The sequence below is a fragment of the Pundamilia nyererei genome, unplaced genomic scaffold (assembly GCF_000239375.1).
Source record: "Pundamilia nyererei isolate P.nyererei 1_Seehausen unplaced genomic scaffold, PunNye1.0 scaffold00145, whole genome shotgun sequence".
Classification (NCBI taxonomy): Eukaryota; Metazoa; Chordata; class Actinopteri; order Cichliformes; family Cichlidae; genus Pundamilia; species Pundamilia nyererei.
The window spans coordinates 577,877-600,932 of record NW_005187546.1 but is presented as its reverse complement, the minus strand read 5'-3'; the positions used below and the strand labels follow the sequence as shown (position 1 = coordinate 600,932).

General features: G+C 39.5%; 1 protein-coding gene across 1 annotated transcript in view; it reads right to left on the bottom strand.

The window, feature by feature from the left end:
* Positions 1–22,157, bottom strand: part of mad1l1 (mitotic arrest deficient 1 like 1) — a 58,373-nt gene extending 36,216 nt beyond the window's left edge. Inside the window, exons 1-15 of the mRNA XM_005744544.1 lie at positions 22,139–22,157; positions 21,595–21,739; positions 21,353–21,493; positions 21,099–21,278; positions 20,878–21,002; positions 20,680–20,761; positions 19,329–19,459; positions 17,047–17,161; positions 16,234–16,295; positions 9,158–9,244; positions 8,244–8,388; positions 3,925–4,065; positions 2,884–2,940; positions 729–820; positions 442–532 (exon numbers count right to left, since the gene is read on the bottom strand). Coding sequence (XP_005744601.1) covers positions 442–532; positions 729–820; positions 2,884–2,940; positions 3,925–4,065; positions 8,244–8,388; positions 9,158–9,244; positions 16,234–16,295; positions 17,047–17,161; positions 19,329–19,459; positions 20,680–20,761; positions 20,878–21,002; positions 21,099–21,278; positions 21,353–21,493; positions 21,595–21,738 — 1,593 coding nt within the window. The 5' untranslated portion in view covers position 21,739; positions 22,139–22,157. The remainder of the gene's footprint in view (positions 1–441; positions 533–728; positions 821–2,883; positions 2,941–3,924; positions 4,066–8,243; positions 8,389–9,157; positions 9,245–16,233; positions 16,296–17,046; positions 17,162–19,328; positions 19,460–20,679; positions 20,762–20,877; positions 21,003–21,098; positions 21,279–21,352; positions 21,494–21,594; positions 21,740–22,138) is intronic.
* Between the last annotated feature and the right edge of the window lie 899 nt (positions 22,158–23,056).

Sequence of the window (23,056 nt, the reverse complement as noted above, 5' to 3'; positions counted from 1 at the left end):
ATTTTAAAAGAAAAAAAACAGGAAAAGACTTAAATAACTTTGGAAGATGAAAGCAGCTGGATTAGATGCACACAGTCAAATGTGTGTGTCTGTGTTTATGTTTCACAAATGTTGTCTACCAATTTAATTTTAGCCAGTGTCATTCGCAGCTAACACTAGGGAGGTCCACGAAATGCTCTGTGTATTGTAATCCTTTCCACCAACAAAGGAAGGATTTCAAATCAGCCACAGGTTGTGCGATTTTTCCATTGGATGCTGCTCAAGTCACACCTGGGTCCAATTATGTTTGAAAAACTGTCAGATATGTGAAACGTTTGTGTGAATCAATCTGTAGTGTCATGCGGGCTCGTCTGCTGCCCTTGGGGTTATTAAATTGGTTCCTTTGTGCCAGACGAGTAAATCCATCACAGAAAACAGTTGGAGGGAACTTAAAGCGCCTACCTGTAGGTTGTGCCTCTCCAGTCTCATCTCCAGAATGTTATTCTGCTCCTCCAAACGTTGCCGCTCTCTCTCTAAATCTTCAATTTTCTGTCTGAGAAAAAAGATGCATGCACATACACTGTTTAATAACGCCTAACATGCAAAGATGTGACCATGTATGTCACAGAGTGAACAGGTTAATCTTAGGCGTATAGCTCTGCTCAGGCATGCATGTGAGGCATTAGTGATTTAATCCTTTATATGTATAGTCATGAATTTTTCATTGCAACATGTTGAGGTCAACCCACCTGAGAATGGTGACCTCTTCTTTGGTCAGTAAAGAGTTGCTGTCAGTAGCAGAGGCCTGCTGCTTCTTTAAAGACTCCAGCTCCAGCTCCGCCTGGGACACAAAGAAAATGATCCTGGTGTACTATCATCAGACCACCTTTGGCCGTGTGCCTGGCAGAAACCTTCTGCCTGCAGATAAATCCTGAAGACTGTATTATAGTGGGCTGCTATCTTTTTGACACAGACATCAAGACAAACAGATATATCCTTTACACACCATTAGCCCACTAACTTATTTTCTGTTTCACAACGTCCTGATCTTTTTACCTCTTACTCGTTTCTATTCCATCTGTCTCATAGTTGTTTTTTCCCCTCTGATCTTGCTCTCGTCTGTAAAATTATCCCTCATTTCCATTTGCACACCAATTTTCCTCCTTCTCTGACAGCATCTGCCCGTCTCTCGGTGCATCCCCACTCCCAGTCTTCCCAAGACAGATAAGTAATTACTGCTATACCAGACAGGTAGATTTCACGCGTCAATACTCATTGCTATGGCTATGTTGATGTCACCTCGGCAACAAGGAGCCACGAAAAGAAGGAAGATCATAGAATGAGTAAAGAGGGTGCGTTTCAAGGTTTCAGGTCACACCTGCCAACTCGCTACGTTATCCGGGACTATATTTAAAAGCAGAATACTTCTGTCTGTAAGAGTTTTCTGTCATTTCTAAAATCTTCAATTGAGAAAAATGTACATGCCAAGATTGACAGATAAACCTGTTAAATGTACTGACACACTCAGGACTGAAAAAAGAACATGTGCTAAAGTTTACATCTGTTTTCATTTTTTTACACTGTCATTAAAAGATTACTATGTATAGATAGACGCATAGATTCTTTTGCATCCATATTTCATTTTATTCTTATATTTAGCTGGTTGGGTGGTTATATTCATCAATTTTCTACCACTTACATGAATCTGGGCTGTTTGAACCAGAGTCTAAACAAAGATAACAGGATTTCTCTCTCTCCCCAGCCATCTCCTCCAGCTCTTCCAGGGGCACAGTGAGGCAAGCCAGACATAAGACAGTATCTCTCCAGTGTGCCCCTGGGTGTCCTCCTGGTAGGACATGCCTGAAACACCTCAACTAAGAAGTATCCAGGAGGAGTCTTAGTCAGGATGTATAGACAGACTATTGTGAGCCTCTACTGAATGACTGAGCCCCTGACCTCACCTTTAAGTGGGATCCCAGAAAACTTTTGGATGAAGCTCATTTCCACTTGTACAGTGGCTTGCAAAAGTATTCGACCCCCTTGAACTTTTCACACACCCCACTTTGCAGTTATTTATTTGTAAAAAATGTTTGGAATCATGTATGATTTTCGTTCCACTTCTCACGTGTGCACCACTTTGTGTTGGTCTTTCACGTGGAATTCCAATAAAATTGATTCATGTTTGTGGCTGTAATGTGACAAATTGTGGAAAAGTTCAAGGGGGCCGAATACTTTTGCAAGCCACTGTATCTGAGATTTTATTCTTTCAGTCACTGCCCAAATCTTGGGGTATTCAGTGACGGCAGAAAGGTAAATCAACCAGTAAATCGATGGCTACACACTGACGCTCAGCTGTCTCTTCACTGCAACGGACTGGAACAGAGTCACAAAGTCCTTTAATTAATTAAATGGAGTTATATATGCATCTTGTCTAGGTAACTTCAACAGATTGTACATAAAGATGCATGATTCCCACCTCCTGCTACTGAAGTCTGCCTTCCCTCTTGTTCTAATTATATCAATTATTAACCTGGAGCCTCCAGGACAGTGGGCACATGATACTGGTGGCCACCCAAAGGTGCACACACATACTACTTTCCTTTAATTTCACATAGTGTACATGGCACAATCATAGATGCTGGTTATGCTCTTATCATCTTTTTGTAACTGCTATATGTGAAATTAGCTAGCTACATCTCAAACGCTTTTTGCAAAAATAGACTGATTGTGCTCTTGGATCCATGTCTCCAAACTGGTTGATACTGCTTATACTTTGGCTGCTAATTACTTGACTGGTGAACAATGCCTGTGCCTTTTATAGAAACGGCATGTTGCAACAACAACAACAACAACAAAAAAAAAAAAAAACCCAACCCAAAAAAACAGGATTGCAGGTTCACTTACTGTTTGTAGCTGCAGTTTTAGTGTCCCTGTCTCCTCCTGCGCTTTGGTCAGCTGAGCCTGAATTAACAGGACAAAACAAATGTAATGCAGAAGCAAAAAGAAAAATGACCCTAGCCTACTGATATGCAGTAATAGCCCTCCAAAAAACAAAGGAAAGAAGCCAGTTAGTACTTCAAAATAACATCCCTGTTGAGAAATGAGTTGCTATCAACCAAAATATTAGGTCTTTCATGGGTTATTATTTTGTATTGTAGTGTCCTAAGGCAGTGTGTTGTGGAGGCTTTTGTGTTTGTTCCATTTTCTTACAGATCAAGCTGCATGTTAGCTTTTGTAGCTTGCCATCACCAGTGTGTGAATGTGTGTGTGAATGGGTGGATGACTGGATATGTAAAGCGCTTTGGGGTCCTTAGGGACTAGTAAAGCGCTATATAAATACAGGCCATTTACCATTTTATTAACCTTCATGTTAGATTAGCCAAGCTGTGACACTACGAGTGCAGGGGGTGCTAGGTTAGTGCTGATTCCCGCTTCAGCACAGCAACTGCCAAATTCACAGTGATTGTTGGCTGATTATTAAAATAAAAGATTTGTAGAGAAATTCAAGGTATTTCGCCCATCTCTTTCAAAAGTGAGTCACAGTGTAAACAGCATAATGCAGTAACTTTAAAAGGGCAAAACTGGAGAGAATCAAACTGGGGTTCTGCACTTAAACATGGCAATTCTGTCAAACTGAGGGAATTAAAAGAAAAGGGTGAAAATCTCTGCAACGTAAGTCCAGTATTATCCATTTTCACTGTAGATGTGTTTCAGTCTGTCCGCTAAACAAGAGTATTGAGGATGTAAACAACAAGCAGCTGAAGCTAAGCAGCATGCAATTACTGTGCCCTCAGCTACGAGCCATGTGTCAAACAGCTACATGCATAATAATCTGGTCGGCAGCTTAGTGGAAGTCAGTGCTTTCAAATTCAACTTTGAAAAACAAAACAAAGAGCAGAAGACAAAAAAAAAAAAAAGTATATTTATGCACGCCTGCAGACACACCTCCATCTCTGCATTATGGCTCTGTGTCTTCTGCAGTATGTCCTCGGCCTCCCTGAGGCGTTTGCTCAGTTGAGGAGAGTACTCAGTAGGCGCCAGCTCGCTGTCATAGGACTCTAATATGGCACGCATTCCATCCCGCTCCTGCAACATAAAACGTTACACATTAACAGCACTATAACACGGTAAATCTGCTGATTAATAAACAAATTTCACCGTATCCAATAAAGTAAAAGAAAAAGTTGTGGGAATTTTAACATTTTGTGGCATCACATAGTAAATGTCTATCTGTGTCTGCATGAAAAAACAAAGTAAGAAAGCATCTTTCTTACTTTTTTCCTCTAATTGTTACTGTTTCTTTTTGTTTGCTGTGTTCAGGTGACCATCAAACGCATGCATAAGTCAGTAACACAGTATGAGGCAGCTACAGCGTTCTTATCCAAGCTGTGATAAGAGAAGCTTGCGTGTGCCCATGCTCATCTGTATTTCTAAAACTGAAAGAATCAAATCAAAGGAAAATGCCTTTGTAGACAAAGAATACCAGAATGAATAAAGAGCACGTGTTGCCTATATTATGCTTCCTCATCATCTCATCTTTAATGTGCTGAATAGTAAAAGTTTTGTCCTCTGTAATGGAGTCAGAGGCATACCTGCTTCTCTTCAACAGGAAAAATATTTCTTTTAAAGCGTCAACAGGACTGACATACAGTTTCCAAATAGCTATCAAAGTTGTCGGTCTGTGTGCTTCATGTCTGAGTGGTTCATTTTATATTTCACATACTGTCACAGGAATCTCATGGAGTCCCAAAAAAAAAAAAAAATCCATATGAAAAGAGATTTTTACATTTATTGTCATAAGCAAAGAGAAAATAAACTGCAATGGCCTGTTGTGGTGTGTGAATGGAACCTAATAAATGCACGATCATTGTATAGAGGATCAAAAAGGCAATAATAATAGGATTAGATATAAATGAAATCACTCAAAAACAGGTATTAAATGTTCAAAATTATAACGGTATAATATATAGATACAATAATATAATACATAATATAAATTGTAAAAGACTATTGACTGTCCCATAGTTTAGAGAAGACAAAAGGTTAACGTTGTTAATTTATAGTAATTTAATACACAAGCTCATCTAAATAACACTTCATAATAATTGGTAATCATCGTCTACATTTTTGTGAGACCTGTAACCACTCCAGTCAAGAATACTTGTGAGAGAAAGGAAAAGCACAATGCTCTGAGGTCAGCTGTCAGTTCACTTTGCTATCTTAGAAGTGAACTGTCAGTCATATGATGCAACTCCTCCCCTCCTGACTCTGTCAGTGTACACTGTGCACTATAAAGCAAAGCAGGTGGCATTTTATGATAATCAAGTTAAGAACCAAACATTACGTAGCAAAATTTCTGTGAGAAGTCACTAATGGCTGACTCTGTGAATCAGGAGGTGCAAATACATGAAATCTGTTCTAGAGTGGCCACTGACACTGCAGCAGAAATTACATATTAAAAGGCAGAGACAGAATCCTGAACTCTGTGACCTTTGTGTGGGCCACTTCATACCAGGAACATCCCATAAGACCAGCCATTATGGAGATGCTTTGACCCAGTCAAACTGACTTTACACTTGTGTAACACATTTCATCACTTGAAAGCTGCTAATGTAACACGGCAATAAATGTCATAAGTTTTAAAGTACACTGTGTAATGTAATCAAACTGTTTACCAGAAGGAAAGTGTGATTTTTTTTAGCCGAAGATTAGCTGGCATAATGCTAGCTTATAACCAGCTGTTGATTAGCTGACTTGTTGTCAGCTGTCCAGAGACAAGAGGGTCGCATGTCAAATCTGCTGACAATGAGCACTGTGACAATATCGAGAATAAATGAGTGTTTATGGATGTGACTGACTCCAGTCCAGTTGAGAAGAAAAGGAAGAGAATGAGGTGGAAGAAAAACGTTTCTCAACTTCCAGACGGCGGCTGAAGCAACTACAAATAAGAGTGAAGGATACCGTTGATTGGCATATGACCTGCTACGTAACACATTAGAGGGTCACCTAGGGAACCAGCTTCAAAGTGACGTGCGTGTGGACGCATCTTAACCCTCGCCTGTGACCATAACCCTAACCCCAAATTTTTGCCCAAATCCCAACAGTGGGCAGCAATAATAATCCTTGTACAATAGCATACTGGTTACTACCTGCAAACAAACCATGGCAAAACTAACCAGTCAGATCAAAATCAAGATAGTCTGCTAAGAAATGAGTCCGTCAAATGCATTACAGCAGTTTAGTTTGCTAAGCATTGACACACAACCAATGACTTCATACATCCTACAAGATTCTCTTTAGAGGAGAAAAGAAGATAAATAGGAAGACAGAATGAACAGAAGTAAATACAAAAAAGGCACATATGAGTACGTTTAGAGGTCAGTGTGCATGTGTTCACTCCCAGTACTAACCAGCAGGCCCTTTGGCTGTTTACTCTCCATTAATGTGCCAAGAAATTCACTCAATCTTAATCAAAATCTGTCACCTCTTCTCTGATAAAAACTCTCAATTTAAAAACACACAAACAAACAGGGAATGGGTGGACAGAATGATAAAACTATCATTACTGTTTTCATCATCTTTTTTTTTTTTGAAATTGCTTTTGTGTCAACTGTTTTATCCAGTGCGTGAAGCTCTGGCCATGCCTCTAATGGGTCACGGAGTCTGTCCCACTAAAGTATGTGAAGGTAAAAGAAGTAACCAGACCAATGGTGGCTTAAAGGAGATGCCGCCTTGTGGCAAAGACAAAATGTTGCATTTCATAGTAAAGAGTAGAAGAACCTCAAGGGTTTGTGGGGCAATTAGTTAATTAACTAGTTCTCTTCTCCAAAGAATTCTTCAAAGGTCAAACATTTACTTGATGAACTGGTTAGCTGATCAATATACAAACTACTGACGACAATCAAAACCGAATAACAATTTAGTTATTTTGTCAGTCACTTTGTTGGTTCCACATACACAAATAGGAGGACCTGCTGCTTCTCTTGAGTTTTATTTCTTAGTTGGGCAGGGTGACATTTCAAATCCATCTAAGACACCTGGAGGAAAGTTCAAAAGTGGATAAACATGCTCTGATTAATCTTTTTTTCCCTTTATAAAAACTTAAAAACAACTGCTCAGATGTTCTTCATATTCCTCAGATAGCTTGTATTCTTCCCTGAATCCACACTCAATGAGCTATTATTTTTCATTTTAAAAGTATTGAATACATAAATGAAAGACCATTCTCATTGTTTTTGCAATGCAGACTTCAGGCTATATGACGCATACCCTAATTTTAGGTGAGCAAAAAGATCCTTTCAATTTTCAGTAAAGTTTAAAAACTAAAAACCACAACACATTTGAGTAAAAAAGGCATTTTCAGTTGTTTGTCATTAAAGTATATGAAATGCCTTAAACCTTAAAATTAAGCTTAAAAAAAGGAGAAAGAAAGAAGGAAACTGAATAACATCAGTGGTTGCTGGCTACATTACAAGCCATAGAAATAAGCTGTATTGGCTAATTCGCTACCGTACTTAATCCATTATCACAGCTCAGTTTTCCTAAAATTATTTTTTTTTAAAACATAATAAAGAAAAAATTATGAATAAAAATAAACTTGGGCAGTTGGAGATATGGTTGAAGTCACGTCATTAATATACTTCACTACAATCATTAAGGTAATTCGAGTGTTCGGCATATTTGCATTGTTGGAAACAAATTGTTCTGCGACTGCGCCTGAATAAATAAACAGCTTAAACAGTTCAGGTTTAAAAGCTCAGAACTTAACACCAACTATAATGGATTTTTTTTCTAAATAGGCTGTGACTGGCTGGGAAATAACAATTACTTATTTCGCTTTTGTGAAAACTTGATGCAATATAATTCTTTCACCGAGCTATAATGTTAGCACCCCTTTAATCCTGCCTAGTTATGGTGGTGGTGTGTCCATGTGTGTGATTTGTGTGGTGAGAGACTGAGCATGATAACGTCGGGAATTACACACATCAAGAAATCAATATTACAGGGAGGTCTTCTCAAGAACTGCAGAGCAAGGGAGGGGGGCAAGACAGACAGATGGAGGAGTCATGTGACACCCGGTGGCCAATTAGCAGGACAGAGGCGTAAAGGCGAGATTAAGAATTCAATGCTGGCCTTGCAAGTCTACCTGGCTACTGTGTTCACTGAGTGTTTAGAGTCAAATTACCGCATTGGGTGATGTTTGAAAGGTCATGTTTGAAGGCATGAATACTGTGTTTGAGAGTGCGTGGCTGATCGCCAGGTACCTTGGTTAACAGCAGCACCCGCTTCTGCAGTCGACGGACAAGAGCGTCCTGTGCCTCTCTCTTCTTTTGCTCCTCCAGAGTCTTGCTGTGCTGCTGGGTCAGCTCTGCACGAAGCTCAGACTGTGAACGCTCCACACTCCTCACACTGACAGAGCAGAATAAATGAATTGGTGGGAAGCAATTTTTATGTGTGCGCGTTCGTACGTATGTGTGTGTTTGTTAATAACAGGGGAGAGAGAGGGGAGAGAAAGAAGGAAAGAGGTTGATTAATGCAGAACAGTCTGACAATTTGAGAAAGGCAATTTATAGTCAATTTATAATAAGACTCACAGACGACTTACCTGACTGACACCAAAAAATCCCAGACAAGGGTCCAGAAATTATTTTCAGCAGAGATTTGTGCCAGGTCTGATCAATAGGACAATAATTACGCCGAAGGGCAATAATTATACCGCAAGCTCCCATCACCATCCCCTCCCACACCCACGACTCTCCCATTCTGCTGTTTCTAATACTTCATAATGAGCCCAATACGCTCAGCAGAAGAGGAACGCTTGTTAGCTAATGAAAGCTTTCTTAGCTGGACTGAGTTGCAGCACGAATATACCAGAGCACGCGTGTGCGGCCCTCCCTATAGACATCACCTCTGTCTAAACAGGACAAGTTTAATTAGTGAATTCCTTCTCTCGCACACGTACACACACTCACACACCAGTGGTTACTGTCAGGAGTGCTATCAGAATCAGGACCAGTTTAATTAACTTTGTGACAATTAAGGACTTCTCAGAGATATGCTCTAATAGATACATGAGGGGAAGAGAGGCATGCAAGCAGACAGAATGAGAGAAATAGGTCTGAAGAGAGAGAAAGGGATTTTGTGTGCGAGCGAGTGTGTGTGTGTGTGTGTGTATTACCGGCTGTTGAGTGTGTAGTTCTGCTCTTTCAGAGCAATTTCTCTCTGCTGGATCTGAATCACCTCCCTGGACAGATCCTCGGGTTTCCTACAGACAAGACACAGCACAGAACAGTTAGCATACAGATGTGTACACACACTTACTCCCGCAATGAAAAATTGATACGACTGAGAAAGCAGAAAGGGCAGAATAGATGAACACGACGGCACTGCCACAGTCTTTTGTTTGCCGGTCAGTAGGGAGCTCAGAAATAAAATGACACGAGGAGCAGGGGGGGGAGATGAGAGGAGGACAGTGGGGTAAATACTGGTCACTGCTCTACAAAACAAACTCACTCGGTGGAAGAGACTGACGGGTTACAAAACAGACGGTGAAAAGGCAGCAATGCATGTGCCACATATGTGTTTAAAAGCCAACATCTCACCTCTTGTGAAATGGGCTTAAGATTGGGCAATTTAGCTCCACAGCACTTTTACTGCAAAACTAGAGACTTTCAGAGGATGTAGCTTACTCTTCAGAGCAACTGAAGATTACCAGGTTAAGCAATTCAACCAACAAACCTGGAAATATCAACAGATTAAGGCTAGTTGCTTTTCCTCGATGAAATCAATCTGCTTTACATGTTTCACATACTAGCACCAAGAGACCTGACCTGGGCTTGTGTGCCATGATTAGGCAATCTACTGACAAATTAGGGATATGAACAGAAAAGGCTGAGCAGGCAGATTAAGGGTGTACTCACACAATTGCTTTGTACCATGCCCAAGCTTGACTGTCCGCCCTCTCCCCTCGCCTGCTGGCCTGCGCTAACACTTAACGATCCGGGGCCAGAGTACACTTCAGTGTCTCAGCATCTTATCCCCTGCTTACTCTCTCTCCCTCTTTCAGGCAGACACTTGCTTTTGAAACGCATTCTTGCACAACAAATGAGGTTCATGATTTTATGTGCTTTAGTTGTAACCTTTTTTTTTTAAGCAATAACACGTTGTCCTCACGTACCTTATAGATTTGTTAATTAGTTAGCACGGTGATTTTCACGAGAGAGGGTGTTAGTGAGGAAGTGTTCCACGGTTAGTGATTACACTACAACGTGTACCCTGTATGAGTCCAACTGAACCGTGCCTGGGCTCACCTCCTAAAAAGTGGGGCAAGGCTTGATGTGCTTAACTGAAATGGTCACACTAGTTAAACATAATGGACTCTGGGGGTCAAATGTGCTTTGACGCACTACGGATTCCCTACTGTGAGTACACACCAACTTCAAGGCAGACAAGAGTATTCCATGTGAAAACTGGATGGTGAGGATTTATTACAAACAGCATTTCAAGCCCAAAAAACTTCAGACAAATATAAAATGTACATGAAAACTGGAGGCAATGACAACGATGATTTAGAGCCTATAATGTCTTAAATGTAAGTATGATGAAAATAACTCAAAGACTACCTGCATACACATTCACATACACACGCATATCCATTTTCTTCCGCTTATCCATGTTAGGGTCCCGGCTGTTGAGGGACAAGACTCGTGTGCACCCTGGGCATGTTGCCACTCTGTCACAGGACTAGCACAGAGAGACAGTCAACCATTCACAACTATGCTCAATTTAGAATCACCAATTAACCTAACATGCACGTCTTTGGACTATGGGAGGAAGCCAGAGCCCAGAGGGGAAGGCACAGGGAGAACATGCACGCTGCACACAGAAGGGCCCAGCTGGCCGAAGGGGATCTGAATCCAAGATCTCTTTGCTGTGAGGCAACATTGCTCACCACCACACCAAATTTATACTCACGTGTTCATATTGACCTCAGCAACATTACAGGTGCTGGAACAGGAGCCAGAGAAAGAATTAATCTTTTTTTCAAGGTCATGATGTGAACACAAATAAGTCACAGCCTCGAGCAGTCATCTCGTCTCTCATCCACATGTACTGTGTGTGTTGTTTTATATATTTTACATATGAAGCTGGTGCTGGATTATCCACTCAGCACCTAAATCATACTACTGCATTAAGTCCATTTAAGAAAAACAAACAAACAAACAAAAACATATACGGTAGCGTGCTAACGTTGCCTCTGTTACTGCAGTTGTGAGATTTAGGTGGCCTATGCTAGAACTTGTTTCTAATGAAAAATTATCATTACTTACTGTTGGAGAGATGTTAAGGAAAAACTGCATTTGACCATCCTTTGCAAACTACCCATGTCTGAAGACAAATACTGTCAATTCTGGGAGATCTAATAAACTGACATCACCTCCCATCTAAGTTTTTAGTTTCTTACTCTTTTAATCTCATGGAGCAGCGTTAACTGATATTACACTGTGTAATGATGGTTAGTAATAAATGCATAGCTTTGTACCAATTGAAGCAACACTGACTCTTGAAGATAGGATGCGAGCCTTTTCATTCTGAGGGTTTCAGAGTACAGCTGCTTCTCCTCTACATTGAAAGGAGCCAGGTGATGTGGTTGATAAGGACGCCTCGTGGGCGCCTTCTAGGTGAAGTATTTTGGGAATGTCCTGCAAAGAGGATGCAGACCCAGGACATACTGGAGAGATTATATCTCTCACCTGGCTTGGGTGACACCAGAGAAGAGCTGGAAGTGGGCAGGGAGAAGGAGGTCTGGGCATGTTTGCTTGGACTGCTGACCTCACAACTCAGACATGGTTAAGCAGCGCAAAATGAATGAATGGCGCTTATGACAACCACTGTAAGTGATCGGTGATTACTGCATCCCCAAACGCTAGCTATAGTGCTTATTATATGAATAAACTAGCTGCTTTATTCAGACCATGGTAAACTCATTTTCCATGGTCTGAACTCAAATCTGAAATTCTTTTGCAAATCCTGAATGCCTTCAGGCCAAAGAGGAGATACAGTATCTTCCTTGTTATCAGCACACAATTCAAAAGCAAGCGTCCATGATGGAATGCATTATTGTACAAGGCATGCGAAACGGTCTCATCCCAAGGGACCTTTAATGCTGAGCACATTTTCACAATTGAACTGTTATAACTGAATGTAACTCCTGCACATCGTCTACCTTAAAACATAAATTACAATGTTTGAGTCTAATCAACATTTATCAGGTACAAAAGTAATGTCCACACACACACACACACACAATTTTAATCATCCATTTGATGTCTTTTTCTGTCATATTTCTGCTATATTAATCATTTATGGGATATGTTAATCATCCCTTTTGGTATTGCAGCTATAGTTAACAATTTTTGAAGTGATATCCATGCAAGTTGGATATCACTTCATGGTTATCACAACTATTATACATGTACATGCGAGTATATACATAACATATCCATACATAGACGTTGCCTTTGCACCTGGTGAAAGGCAGTCGGACTGAAACTTCATCATTTAATAAAGGCATAATCTGTAAGCGAGACACTGTGTGGGGGTTATGTTCAGCCGTTATGTGGAACTTTTTCTAGGAAAGTGGGTTGTACCACTTAACATTTATCTAGGCGTGACTTCAGGTATGGAAATAAACTCATGACTAAAATATGACTTTGTGAATTTTAAGCTGGAATGGCCTTGGTATCCCAAGTAGATAATTCAACATTGCCCTGAGCACAGAGGGATGAGCCTTTTCCTGAACTCACACAAGCAGATATTTCTCTGTCCTCTGCCTGTTGTTTGTTTTGTTTTGCAGGTCATGAGTCAGTCATCTTGGATGCTGTTGCAAATAACGTGATGGTTGCATATTATTGGGTGCAATGTTGTGAACAACTGGGGTGTAACCTGGTCTACAAAATGAACTGTCAGATTAGCGAGTCTTGCTTACAAAACGCACATAAGTGAATCGGGAAACGTGGCCAAAAGTAAAATTTAGTCCAAAGCCCAGATATCAAACATAACTATAGTAGCAAATAGTCCAATTTGTCCCACTGGATGGATGCGAATGAGCCTTAGTGATTTTATTCACCATAGCCATTTGCTTTTCAATTGTTAAGTAAGAACTGGGAGTAAGAAATGCTAAAATCATAATAAATATAAATAACTGAGAACACTGACTTTCTGTGTTTGGAAACTTGACCTCTGACCTCGACAAAATTCACTCCAGAACTCATACAAGATTTGTTGTAAACACACCCATGGTATTAATTTGAAAATCTTACGCTGTGTCGTTCTTGAGTTATATAAAGTCGGTCCCCCTCTTTGCTGGGTGATGACAATTCCCAAACCTTTCATGCATGAAATTTAGCTTGTTGGCACATAGAACAGTATCACCGTGCTAATTTTAACTCCTCTATAACCAGCGTGGATGGAATCAACTGACCGATTTTGATGTACTTGATGAACTTCTCTCTCTTTCAGTATGATTATGTATTCCTGAAATGGATCTGTACACATGTTTAGCCCATCTAAACCAACAACAACAACGTAAAGTGAAACAGTGTACAGGAGTTGTACTGTAATTTCTCCAGAAATTGCACAGTCTTGTTATCAAAGTTAACAAAACTCTTATTGGTTTTATTTAATTGCGAGTAATATTTAGCATAAAAATCCAGCAATTTATGAACACTGGGTAGCATTCCAACTAAACTTGTTTCACTGGTGGATCATGGACACATACGAGCTAAAAGAAAGTCTTAATCCACAGGGAACAGCATCAAGTTTGTATGGCCTTCAATGTGGCATCAAGATTCAGCATACACACAAACACTACCATGAAGTAGTTAATTCAATTTAATACACCATCTATCACACAAAAACCAGTCTGTGACTTACATGCACAAAATAGTTGCAGTTCTTTCTGTAGCTTGTGAAAGTTTCAATAATAAGGGGGAAAAAAAACATTTTCTGGAAGACCTTTCAATGTATTTTAATCATTCAGCTGTCCTTCAATGGCAAGACCAGAAGCACTTCCAGCAACCAGTCAAGTTGCACGAATTCAGTATCCAACTAGATATGACTAGACGATCACAATTTCCTGTTGAATTGTTGTCAGAAAAGTGATTTTGTGGCACATTATGATCTCACAGCGATGAGAACGTGTGACCTTTTGGTGTAAAAATGTCATTATCTGATCATTTTTATCATATATGTCATTTTCCAGATATTTAGAGATTCTTGAATTAGGGCCAAATCAAGTCTTGAACTTTAAACACACAAAATTCTAATCACTTCATCCTCCAGTCAAAGTGAAACTTTCGAGCGATATCATGTAAAGAAAGCGACGGACAAATCCAAAACTTAAATGCCTCCAGCCCCAGCTGTCGCCAGCGTGGAGGCATAAAGATATATTCATCTTCTATTTCTTCCAATTTTATTTTCAATTGTCATCCCCACTGGCACGCACATAACCAAGCACAATGTTATCATCTCACATAACAGAAGGAAAGATAATAACTTCTAGCAACCAGCCAGCTGCTAGCAAATCCAGGCTGCAGCTTTAAGGCTTGCGTCTACTTCTCAACACATTTATTGTTCTTAGGAGTTTTCTCTTTTCCCTTTAAGTTATTTCTTCCTGGCAAAAGACCAACATTGTTGGTAAGAATTAAATCTCAGGGTGATGGAGGTCAACTCTTCAAGTACAGTAAATTACATTTATTCAATCCTCAGTCGCAACTCAGCTACATACTCTTCATATCCTGATATATCTTGTGAGAGAAAATGTTTATTATGTATAAATATAAATTATATTTAGCTTTAAGTAACGCAAAATGACAAAAACCATAGAAAAATCAACAATGAAAATCCAAACTTTAGTGTCAAAGCACAGCAGCCCTTATGAGCCATTTCATACTTAATGACAGAACAACAACCGCCCTAAACAAGCAGCTTCGACTTCATGTCAGCATTAATTCAGGCACTGTTACATTACTGACGGCCCTGAGATATGATCATTATTCTGTCACTGCAGTGCCATCAATTCTCCTTTCTTCTGAAAGCTCCTGATCATTCTTAACCGCAAAAAGAATATGACATATATCCAATTCACTTTCACTTACTTTGTGATTCTTAAACTTCTTCATAAAAACTTTGACAATTATATAACTGACAAGACTCCAAGCAGTAAAATGCTGAAATAATGACTGTTTAATAGCCTACAAGGCAATCACAATATCCCACTTATGCACAAATCCACATCAATAGTAATTTTCGCACAGCACTGATGCACCGAGTGCAGTAAAGGTGAACAAATTGCTGAATGAAACACACTTACTTCCACCTGCCTCTACGTCGCACACACTGTGACAAGAAAATAACATCTTGACCGCATTGACATTTTATTTCGGGCTTTTATTAAACACCAGAATAACAGCTTTAAGGAGTTTCTAAAGGTGACTGTGGTGCTATTTTGATCATCAGGAGCTAAACATATGTGTGCAACATTAATATTTTGCACTTTTACATCAGCATCACACATGAAGCCAATAACAGAACTATGAGATTCCCCTTATCCAGTGGAGTTTGAGGAAGAAAATTACAACAATTTACTTTAAATATCTCACTTTTTAAGGATTCAAAATGTTACATAACACATTACATATGACTAAAATTAAGCCTTACGGAAATATTGATTTCACTTAATTTCATAGTTTATTAGATCGCAGTTTTTACTTTTTCCTCCCACACTTTAAAAAAAAACAAAAAAAACAACACACACATCCTCACACACTTTTCATTAAGCGCTGTGTTTATCTCACAGTCAACGTTAATCACAAAAGAAAGAAAAACACGGTGCGCATGTGTGCGTGCATGCATGCCATCGGCAGGTCTGCAGTGTTTATGTGTCAGATCAGCTTCATTGCTCACGAGGAAACATGCAATCATTCTCTCATTACCAGCTTTGAGTGAATGCATTGAGACTCATTTGGTGCACTCACAAGCAGGTACCAAACAGACATCTATACACAATGGTGGACTCAATCCACAATGATGAGGCACATTTGTATGGAGTGACCACAGCTCCACCTAGTGGCACTTTATACATGATTAAAAACAGGAAAAAAAAGAAAAAAGAAAAAGAAAGAAATACACAAATGTCTATTTAAATATTTTTCTTTGTGATTCAAACGTACACACTTTGAAATAGTGTCTGACCTTATGTTGAGTCCAGTAGATTGCCCAAGGTTCTCCCAGGCGTGGAGCTTCTCTGTGAGCCTCTAAGTTTTAATGACACCAAAGCAAATAACTGTTTTTGAGTACAGGAAAAGTTGATGCTTATATAATACAGTCAACAGCAGAAGAAAAAGAATACTTTTATGCAGTATGAAGTCTTGCAAATATGGCATCTTTACATCCCACAGCAGTATAAATACATTATTTTCTTCTCTTATTATTGTACATATTTTATAATTCACCAATTATCTCTGACAATAGCTTTTTAAAAAGTAATGACTGAAATGTTTACTCAAGTTGCCTACACACAGGAAGTCAGTCTTTTTTCAAGCATCAGCTTGAAGCTGACACTGAACGCTAGTGGACATTCCCATATTTGCTACCAGCTTATATGTTAATCAACTGTATTCTTCACTCTCATTGGTAGCCACCTCAGTTGCTCACGTGAAGCTGAGAATAGTTTATCGCAAGTCCCGCCCACTTCAGCAGCACTTTTTTCACCTGTAGTTGTTTTCTATGGTCTGTTGCCACCATATCACTACGAACTGCTCCCAGTGTGTATAGGGCTTTTTGGAGGACATTCTAAGCTTAGATTATTAATTAAAAAATATATTTGATAGTAAATTCTAAAAGTTAAACTTCAAAGTTTGCAAAAACAAACATAGAGGACAGGGAGTCACAAAAACCTTCACGAGGATGCAGCCAGAGTCATTAATCTAAAAATGTCTCATTGAAGCTTTGCTTATTACTTAATTCTCTTAATATTTATATATTTCTAACTGCCCACACTTTTACCTCTTTTTCCAGTTCCATGTTGATCAGCTCTTCTTTGGTTTTCTCCATCCTCTCCAGCTTCTTCCGCAGACCCTCCACCTCCTCTTTCAACAGGCTGCAATTTTCTCTGCTCTCCCTGGACAGAACAGAGACAAAAAAGGTAAATTAAACAGATAGCTCAGTGTCTAATGCAAGACATGGAGGAACTTTCAATCCCTGGCTACAGTCACACTCGGATGCAATTTTGAAAACCGTTTTCAAATATATTAAGATTACAGTGACTGACGACAAATGCACGTAACAATGTACCAACTGTGCATTATAGCTATAATACATTGCTCTCACTAGTTTTCAAGTTTTCTTTACTTTAGTCACACTTGTTGGATTAGGGTAACTTTTCTGTGAACTCTACTTGAGAAACGTCTGATATGTTTTGGCCATGTTATTACCCACTTCAATCAACAACACTATTTTTGCCCAGCTCACATTGTTTACACCAGGGAGCTGATTATGCTGACACAAGCCGGTAGAAATTAGGGGGGGGAAATGCAAAGGTTGCAGAGGAGGAAAGAATAAGGGAAAAGAGCTCGGTCCAGACAACAGAGACTGATTAGGAGATAAAAGAAGAATTTTCCTTCTATTGTTTCAGGCAATGTGAAACAAGAATCTCCCCACAGTTTGAGGACTTCCCAACCATCGGAGACCAGACAATGGACTCGCCTTGGAAGATCAGACAAAATGCTGATTGATCCACCTGGTCTTTCTTTTCAGTCACATTTCCCAGACTAAACCTGCAATACTTGCTCCTCTTGCTATCCAGCACCAGAAATACTCAGTAATATGAACAAGTACTTATTGAGATTACATTCATGTATGCCAGTTGACTGTTGGCCCTGAGATGTTAAGCAGGATTTCTCAGTAAATGGCAGTCCCTTGCCCCCCAGTCACCCTCTGTCTCAGAACATGTAAACAAGGAGTGCAGTGCAGCTCTGCAGTATTCCATTTACGTCTGGCCAGAGTAATCTTAGTGTGATGACCCATTCCATTATGCACATCCCTTCCTTGTTTTCCTTACTGATTTTTTATGAGAGATGGGGAGAGTGTGAGGAGCATGTCCCCCACCACACACACCCTCCCCACACTACTGATATAACATTCCACTTAAAAAAATAAACAAATAAAAATTATTTAAAAAAATAAAATTGGCTAATTAGCTTTGTTCCTGTTTAGGACAGTTACACACACACACAAACACTCGACCAGAAGATACTGCTTTCTGCATAAGTGTGTAAAGGTTTATCTGCAAGGACAGATAGCTGCAAAACACTGGCACACTTTGCAAGCTAATGTGAATGTGTATGCACAGCACAAAGTGTCACAAATTTCAGCAGCATTTAAAATGCAACTTGATTGTCTGAGTACTTTTAGAAGGGTCAGTCTTTTTTTCCCCTCCCATTTAATCGACTTATGAATAAGGAACATTCCTAGTTACAGTTATGGTATCTTCAGCAAAATTCTTAATCTGTTATCTTGAGAAAGTATGAAGAGTTTCATGCTTTAAATTGAGATTTCTGTAATACAACAGAAAGGATAAGTGGATAAACACACCAACTGCTAAATTTCTCCACTTAGTCTGACAAGCTGTTTGGCTGTTACTTGACAAATGGATCTTCTGTTATCCAACTTAATCTTTCAAAATGCTTCTGTGCTCATTAATGCCCGATAGCATCCAAACTACGTGGTACAAACAGAATCAACCTAAACATATAGTGTAAGGTTTTAGAGACGACACAGGCACAAACACATATTACAAATACCAAAAACACTTGTTAAAGAAAAGAGAGCTTGTGGTCTATGTGTGTGTGAAACTTGTGGATTGAAAGGTCCCTCCACTACAGTGTAAAAAGTTTACATAAGACTCTCATAAGACTTTGTTGTTACACTATCTCTTACCGTATATTACTAAATCTCCATTTGCACTATTTGCTTATTTGCACTACTCTGCCTGGTTTACACTCAATGTCATTTACCCTTACTTGAATATTGTATATTGCATAGCTTTCTTGTTATACGTAAAATTGTATTGTATTTATTTAAATTTTTACTTTTTAATTATTTTATTTGCATTTTTTTAATCACTCTCTTATATTTAAATGTTCATTTGCTATTTCATCTAGGGTTTGAGAGTAACGAAATTTCTATTCTCTGTATGTCCTGTACATGTGGCAGAATTGACAAATAAAGTTGAATTGACTTGACTTGACTTGACTACATGTTAAGGAAACTTCAAAAATGTATTTAACCTGAGGTAGGCATTATCATCTCTGAGGCGCTTCAGCTCCTTTTCCAGATCTGGAACTCTGGCCACCTCTGACTTTACAGTCTTCACAATGGCAAAGTCCTGCTCCTGGAACACAAGCCGCCTTTCCAACTCCTGCCAAATTTGAAAGTGAGAAATTCACCAGTAATACAGTTTTCAGATTAATGACACACTTTATGGAAACAAATACCTGTAACAAACAAGCAAACACACACACACACACACATACCTGTATTTTTATTTTTATTTTTTTATTTTTTTATTTTTTGTGTCCCGTTTGGATCTTTGGCCTTCAGAATTGTTGTCTTAAGGCCAAGAAAGATGCCAAGCGGATTTATTTTACCAAGTGGATCATTATGGCCTTGCCATATTGGTCCATTTGATTGACCTTTATTATAATTATGAATTTATTTTATTTTCAGTTGCTACAAACGGGACAGACATGACTGGGGGACACACACCTGTATTAATGTAAATATCTAACCACCAATCATGTGGCAACGACTCAGCAATCTTTTATTGTCCAAAAGTGGACAACAGAAGATTAGTAAAAATTGTTGCCTGATCGATGTCGAGCTGATCCGAGTGGGTACTAATGGAAAAAGGGCTTTAGTACCAACTAAGCATCATTTAAACCTACACCCTACCTGACGATTGTAGCTGACCATGTCCATCTCTTTATGAACACAGTGTACCCAACTTCTGATGGCTGCTTCCGGCAAGATCACGTGACATGTCACAAGACTCCAAATCACCTCAAACTGGTTTCTTAAACATGACAGTGAACTCACTGTACTCCACAGTCCCCAGATCTCAGTCCAACAGACAGACAAATCTGCAGCAACTGTGTAATGCCATCATGTCAATATGAACCAAAATCTGTGAGGCATGTTTCCAACACCTTGTTGAATCTATGCTCTGAAAATTAAGGCTGTTCTGAAGGCAAAATGGTATGTTCGATAAGTTTATGTTATGAGGGGAAAAAATACATTTAAACTCATTTTATGCAATTTGAAGGAGAAAGGTAGTTTGAACAAAAAAGCTGATATGTAGAAAATTGAACTGATATACTGCACATGCATTGGTTATACGTCTAAATCGTAATCATATTTAGTAGGTTTACATTCGCTGTAGAGTGAGCTACATAACACTGTGTAACCACACCGTCTACATCAGTGCAAAGACGTACAAACTGCTATGTTTAACTATTTCAACTAGTTTCTCTCCATGAACTGTGGACACTGGAATGTTCTGAACTACAGACAAATCCGTACACCATTTAAACTCTGAAGTGAAACCATAAGGAGCCCAATAGAAGCGACAGCATTTCGTACCTTAATCTTGATTATGTGATCAGAGCATGAGGACTGCGCAGCTTGGAGACTTTGGCAAAGTTGAGAGACTTCCTGATACTTCCTGATCATAACAGCAATCAAAGAAAACTGCATGGTCAGCATTTATAGTAAGCAGTACAGCTCAATATTTATTAGCATGAAAAAGAGCAAAGTGTCAGTCCTTGTTTGTGTGTGTACCTTTGTTGCAAATCTAGCTTTTCCTGTAACTCCTGGTTTTCGAGCGTTTGAGCAGACATTTTTGAGTCTTGGTTTTGAATCTTCTGCCTGAGCTCTCTGATCTCATCCTTCAAAGAGCTGATGGTCTGCAAACAGATAACAGAGGTAATCCAGTATAAGATAAGAGGCACTACCAGACTGGCAAAATAACTGTGCGTGCAAATCTACAAGCATGCGTGCACCTGGTTAGCTGTGCCAAGCTTATCATCTCTTTCCTCCAGTGTCTTGTTTAGACCCTCCAGGTTCTTCTGGAGAGCATCATTTGCTTCCTTCTGCTGTGTTAGCTTCTTATTCACCTCTTCCGCTCTCTCCTCCAGCTTCTTTATTTGTCCCAAAAGCTCCTGGTTCCGATCCACCTCATGCTGCAACATAACAAGGTGGTGAGCTATCTGATGCCTTGGTCATGTGGTATTAAAGGAGTATGTATGGCATGTACCTCCAAGTCTCGTGCGCTGTCTGAGGCTGCCTTCTCCAGCTCAAAACGAGCCCGTTTGTGACTCAGCTCCATCTGTTTCTTTTCCTGGTCCAACTGCAGGTAGCGATTCTTGGAGTGAACCCTCTCTGCTGCTTCTAAAAGCTAAAAGAAGGATATGCTAGTAAGTGCGGAGGCTGAATGCTGGTGCTATTTTTGTTCAGCTTTTTTGCCCCCCTGTTGATGCAAACAGTTTCTGTATGTACCTCCATGCTGCGCTTGTACTGACTCTGCAGGATTCCACTCCCTGCTGAGTGTTCTGACAGCCGCTGTGGATGTTCGGGGCGGCTGATGAAGGAATTGAAGGACTTCAGGGTTGTTAAAATGGTCGTGTCGTCTTCTAAATCCATCCTGGAAGATGCAGCACACAAACGAAAGGCTCACAGTACGAGTAAAAAAAGACTACACTACGGCCATGTAAAGTTTAGCTAAGCAATTCTAAAGTGCACCATTTTCATGCTTTATAACTTTACGATAAAAGTGTTAACACGTTAATGTTATATGCAGACAGGTTCCTAGCATTAACTACGTAAAAGTGCGAAGTAAGATAAAAGTGGCATTAGCTTCTTTGCTCAGCTGCACAAACACGAAACCAACTTTAGTAGCTTAACCAAAAGCTAATGTTTACGTTAGTTGCCATATTTGACAATTATCAAGAATTATCTCAAGAAGGTATTCACTGGTTTGTTAAGAACGTTTTAAACTGCTTCACTCCTGTATCACCACAGGCTACACAAGAGTTCAGTTTACCATGACTGTTTTCTACAGCTATTCTCTCTAAGCTACGTTTAAGTAGCTAACAAATGGGCATCGCTTGTAAGAATACGTCCTCACCTCTGAGCCGGCTTGGTTTCCTTTTTTAAGGAGCGAGTTATTTGCAAATAGATTATCTCAGTGTTGCTAACGTGTTAGCTGCTCGCTCAATACTACAGAAATCCCTCCAGTTTAGCTCGAATGGGATGCACGTAGTATCGCGAGATTTGGTAACATATCGCGAGTATCAAAAGCAAACTTTTTTGTTTGTTTTGGTTTTAATCAATGACTGTAGAAAAGTTTTCTACAGTCATTGGTTTTAATAGGAAAAACGAATAAATCGTGCACTGTTATCAGTTTGATTTAATGTTTCTTTGTTAGTTTGTTTTTTCCCCCCCTCTGATTTCTGGTTTTCTAATAATAAATACAATGACGCTTGGAAAAGCCTGGTAACTCCGGCACTATTCAGGTAGAGCTGTTTTCTTACAATTGGTATTAGACAGAATTTTACCATTTGCACAACCTCTGTCATACCACTCCTACCCTTAGAGGTCAACGACCTCCACTTTACCATATAACCCAGGTTTAATAATAATCTTAGCGCAAATTGCATTAATAAATATGTATACTATACACTGTGTAATATGTTTGGGACTAGCGTGATTCAGCTATCACATAAACAAAAGTTATTTTGCAGTTTTACAGAGATTGGTAGGAATAATTTCATGAAGCATTCTTATCTGGCGGCAGGGTTTTGGATCAGTCTGATCAATCTTGCTGGAAAAACTCAGGGAACGTGCCAGCTTCAGTGCATAAAGAGGGAAACACATCATCATGTAGCAATTTCAAATATCCAGTGGCCTTGAGGTTTCCATTGATAAAGAATGGACCCACTATCGTTGTACCCCATATACC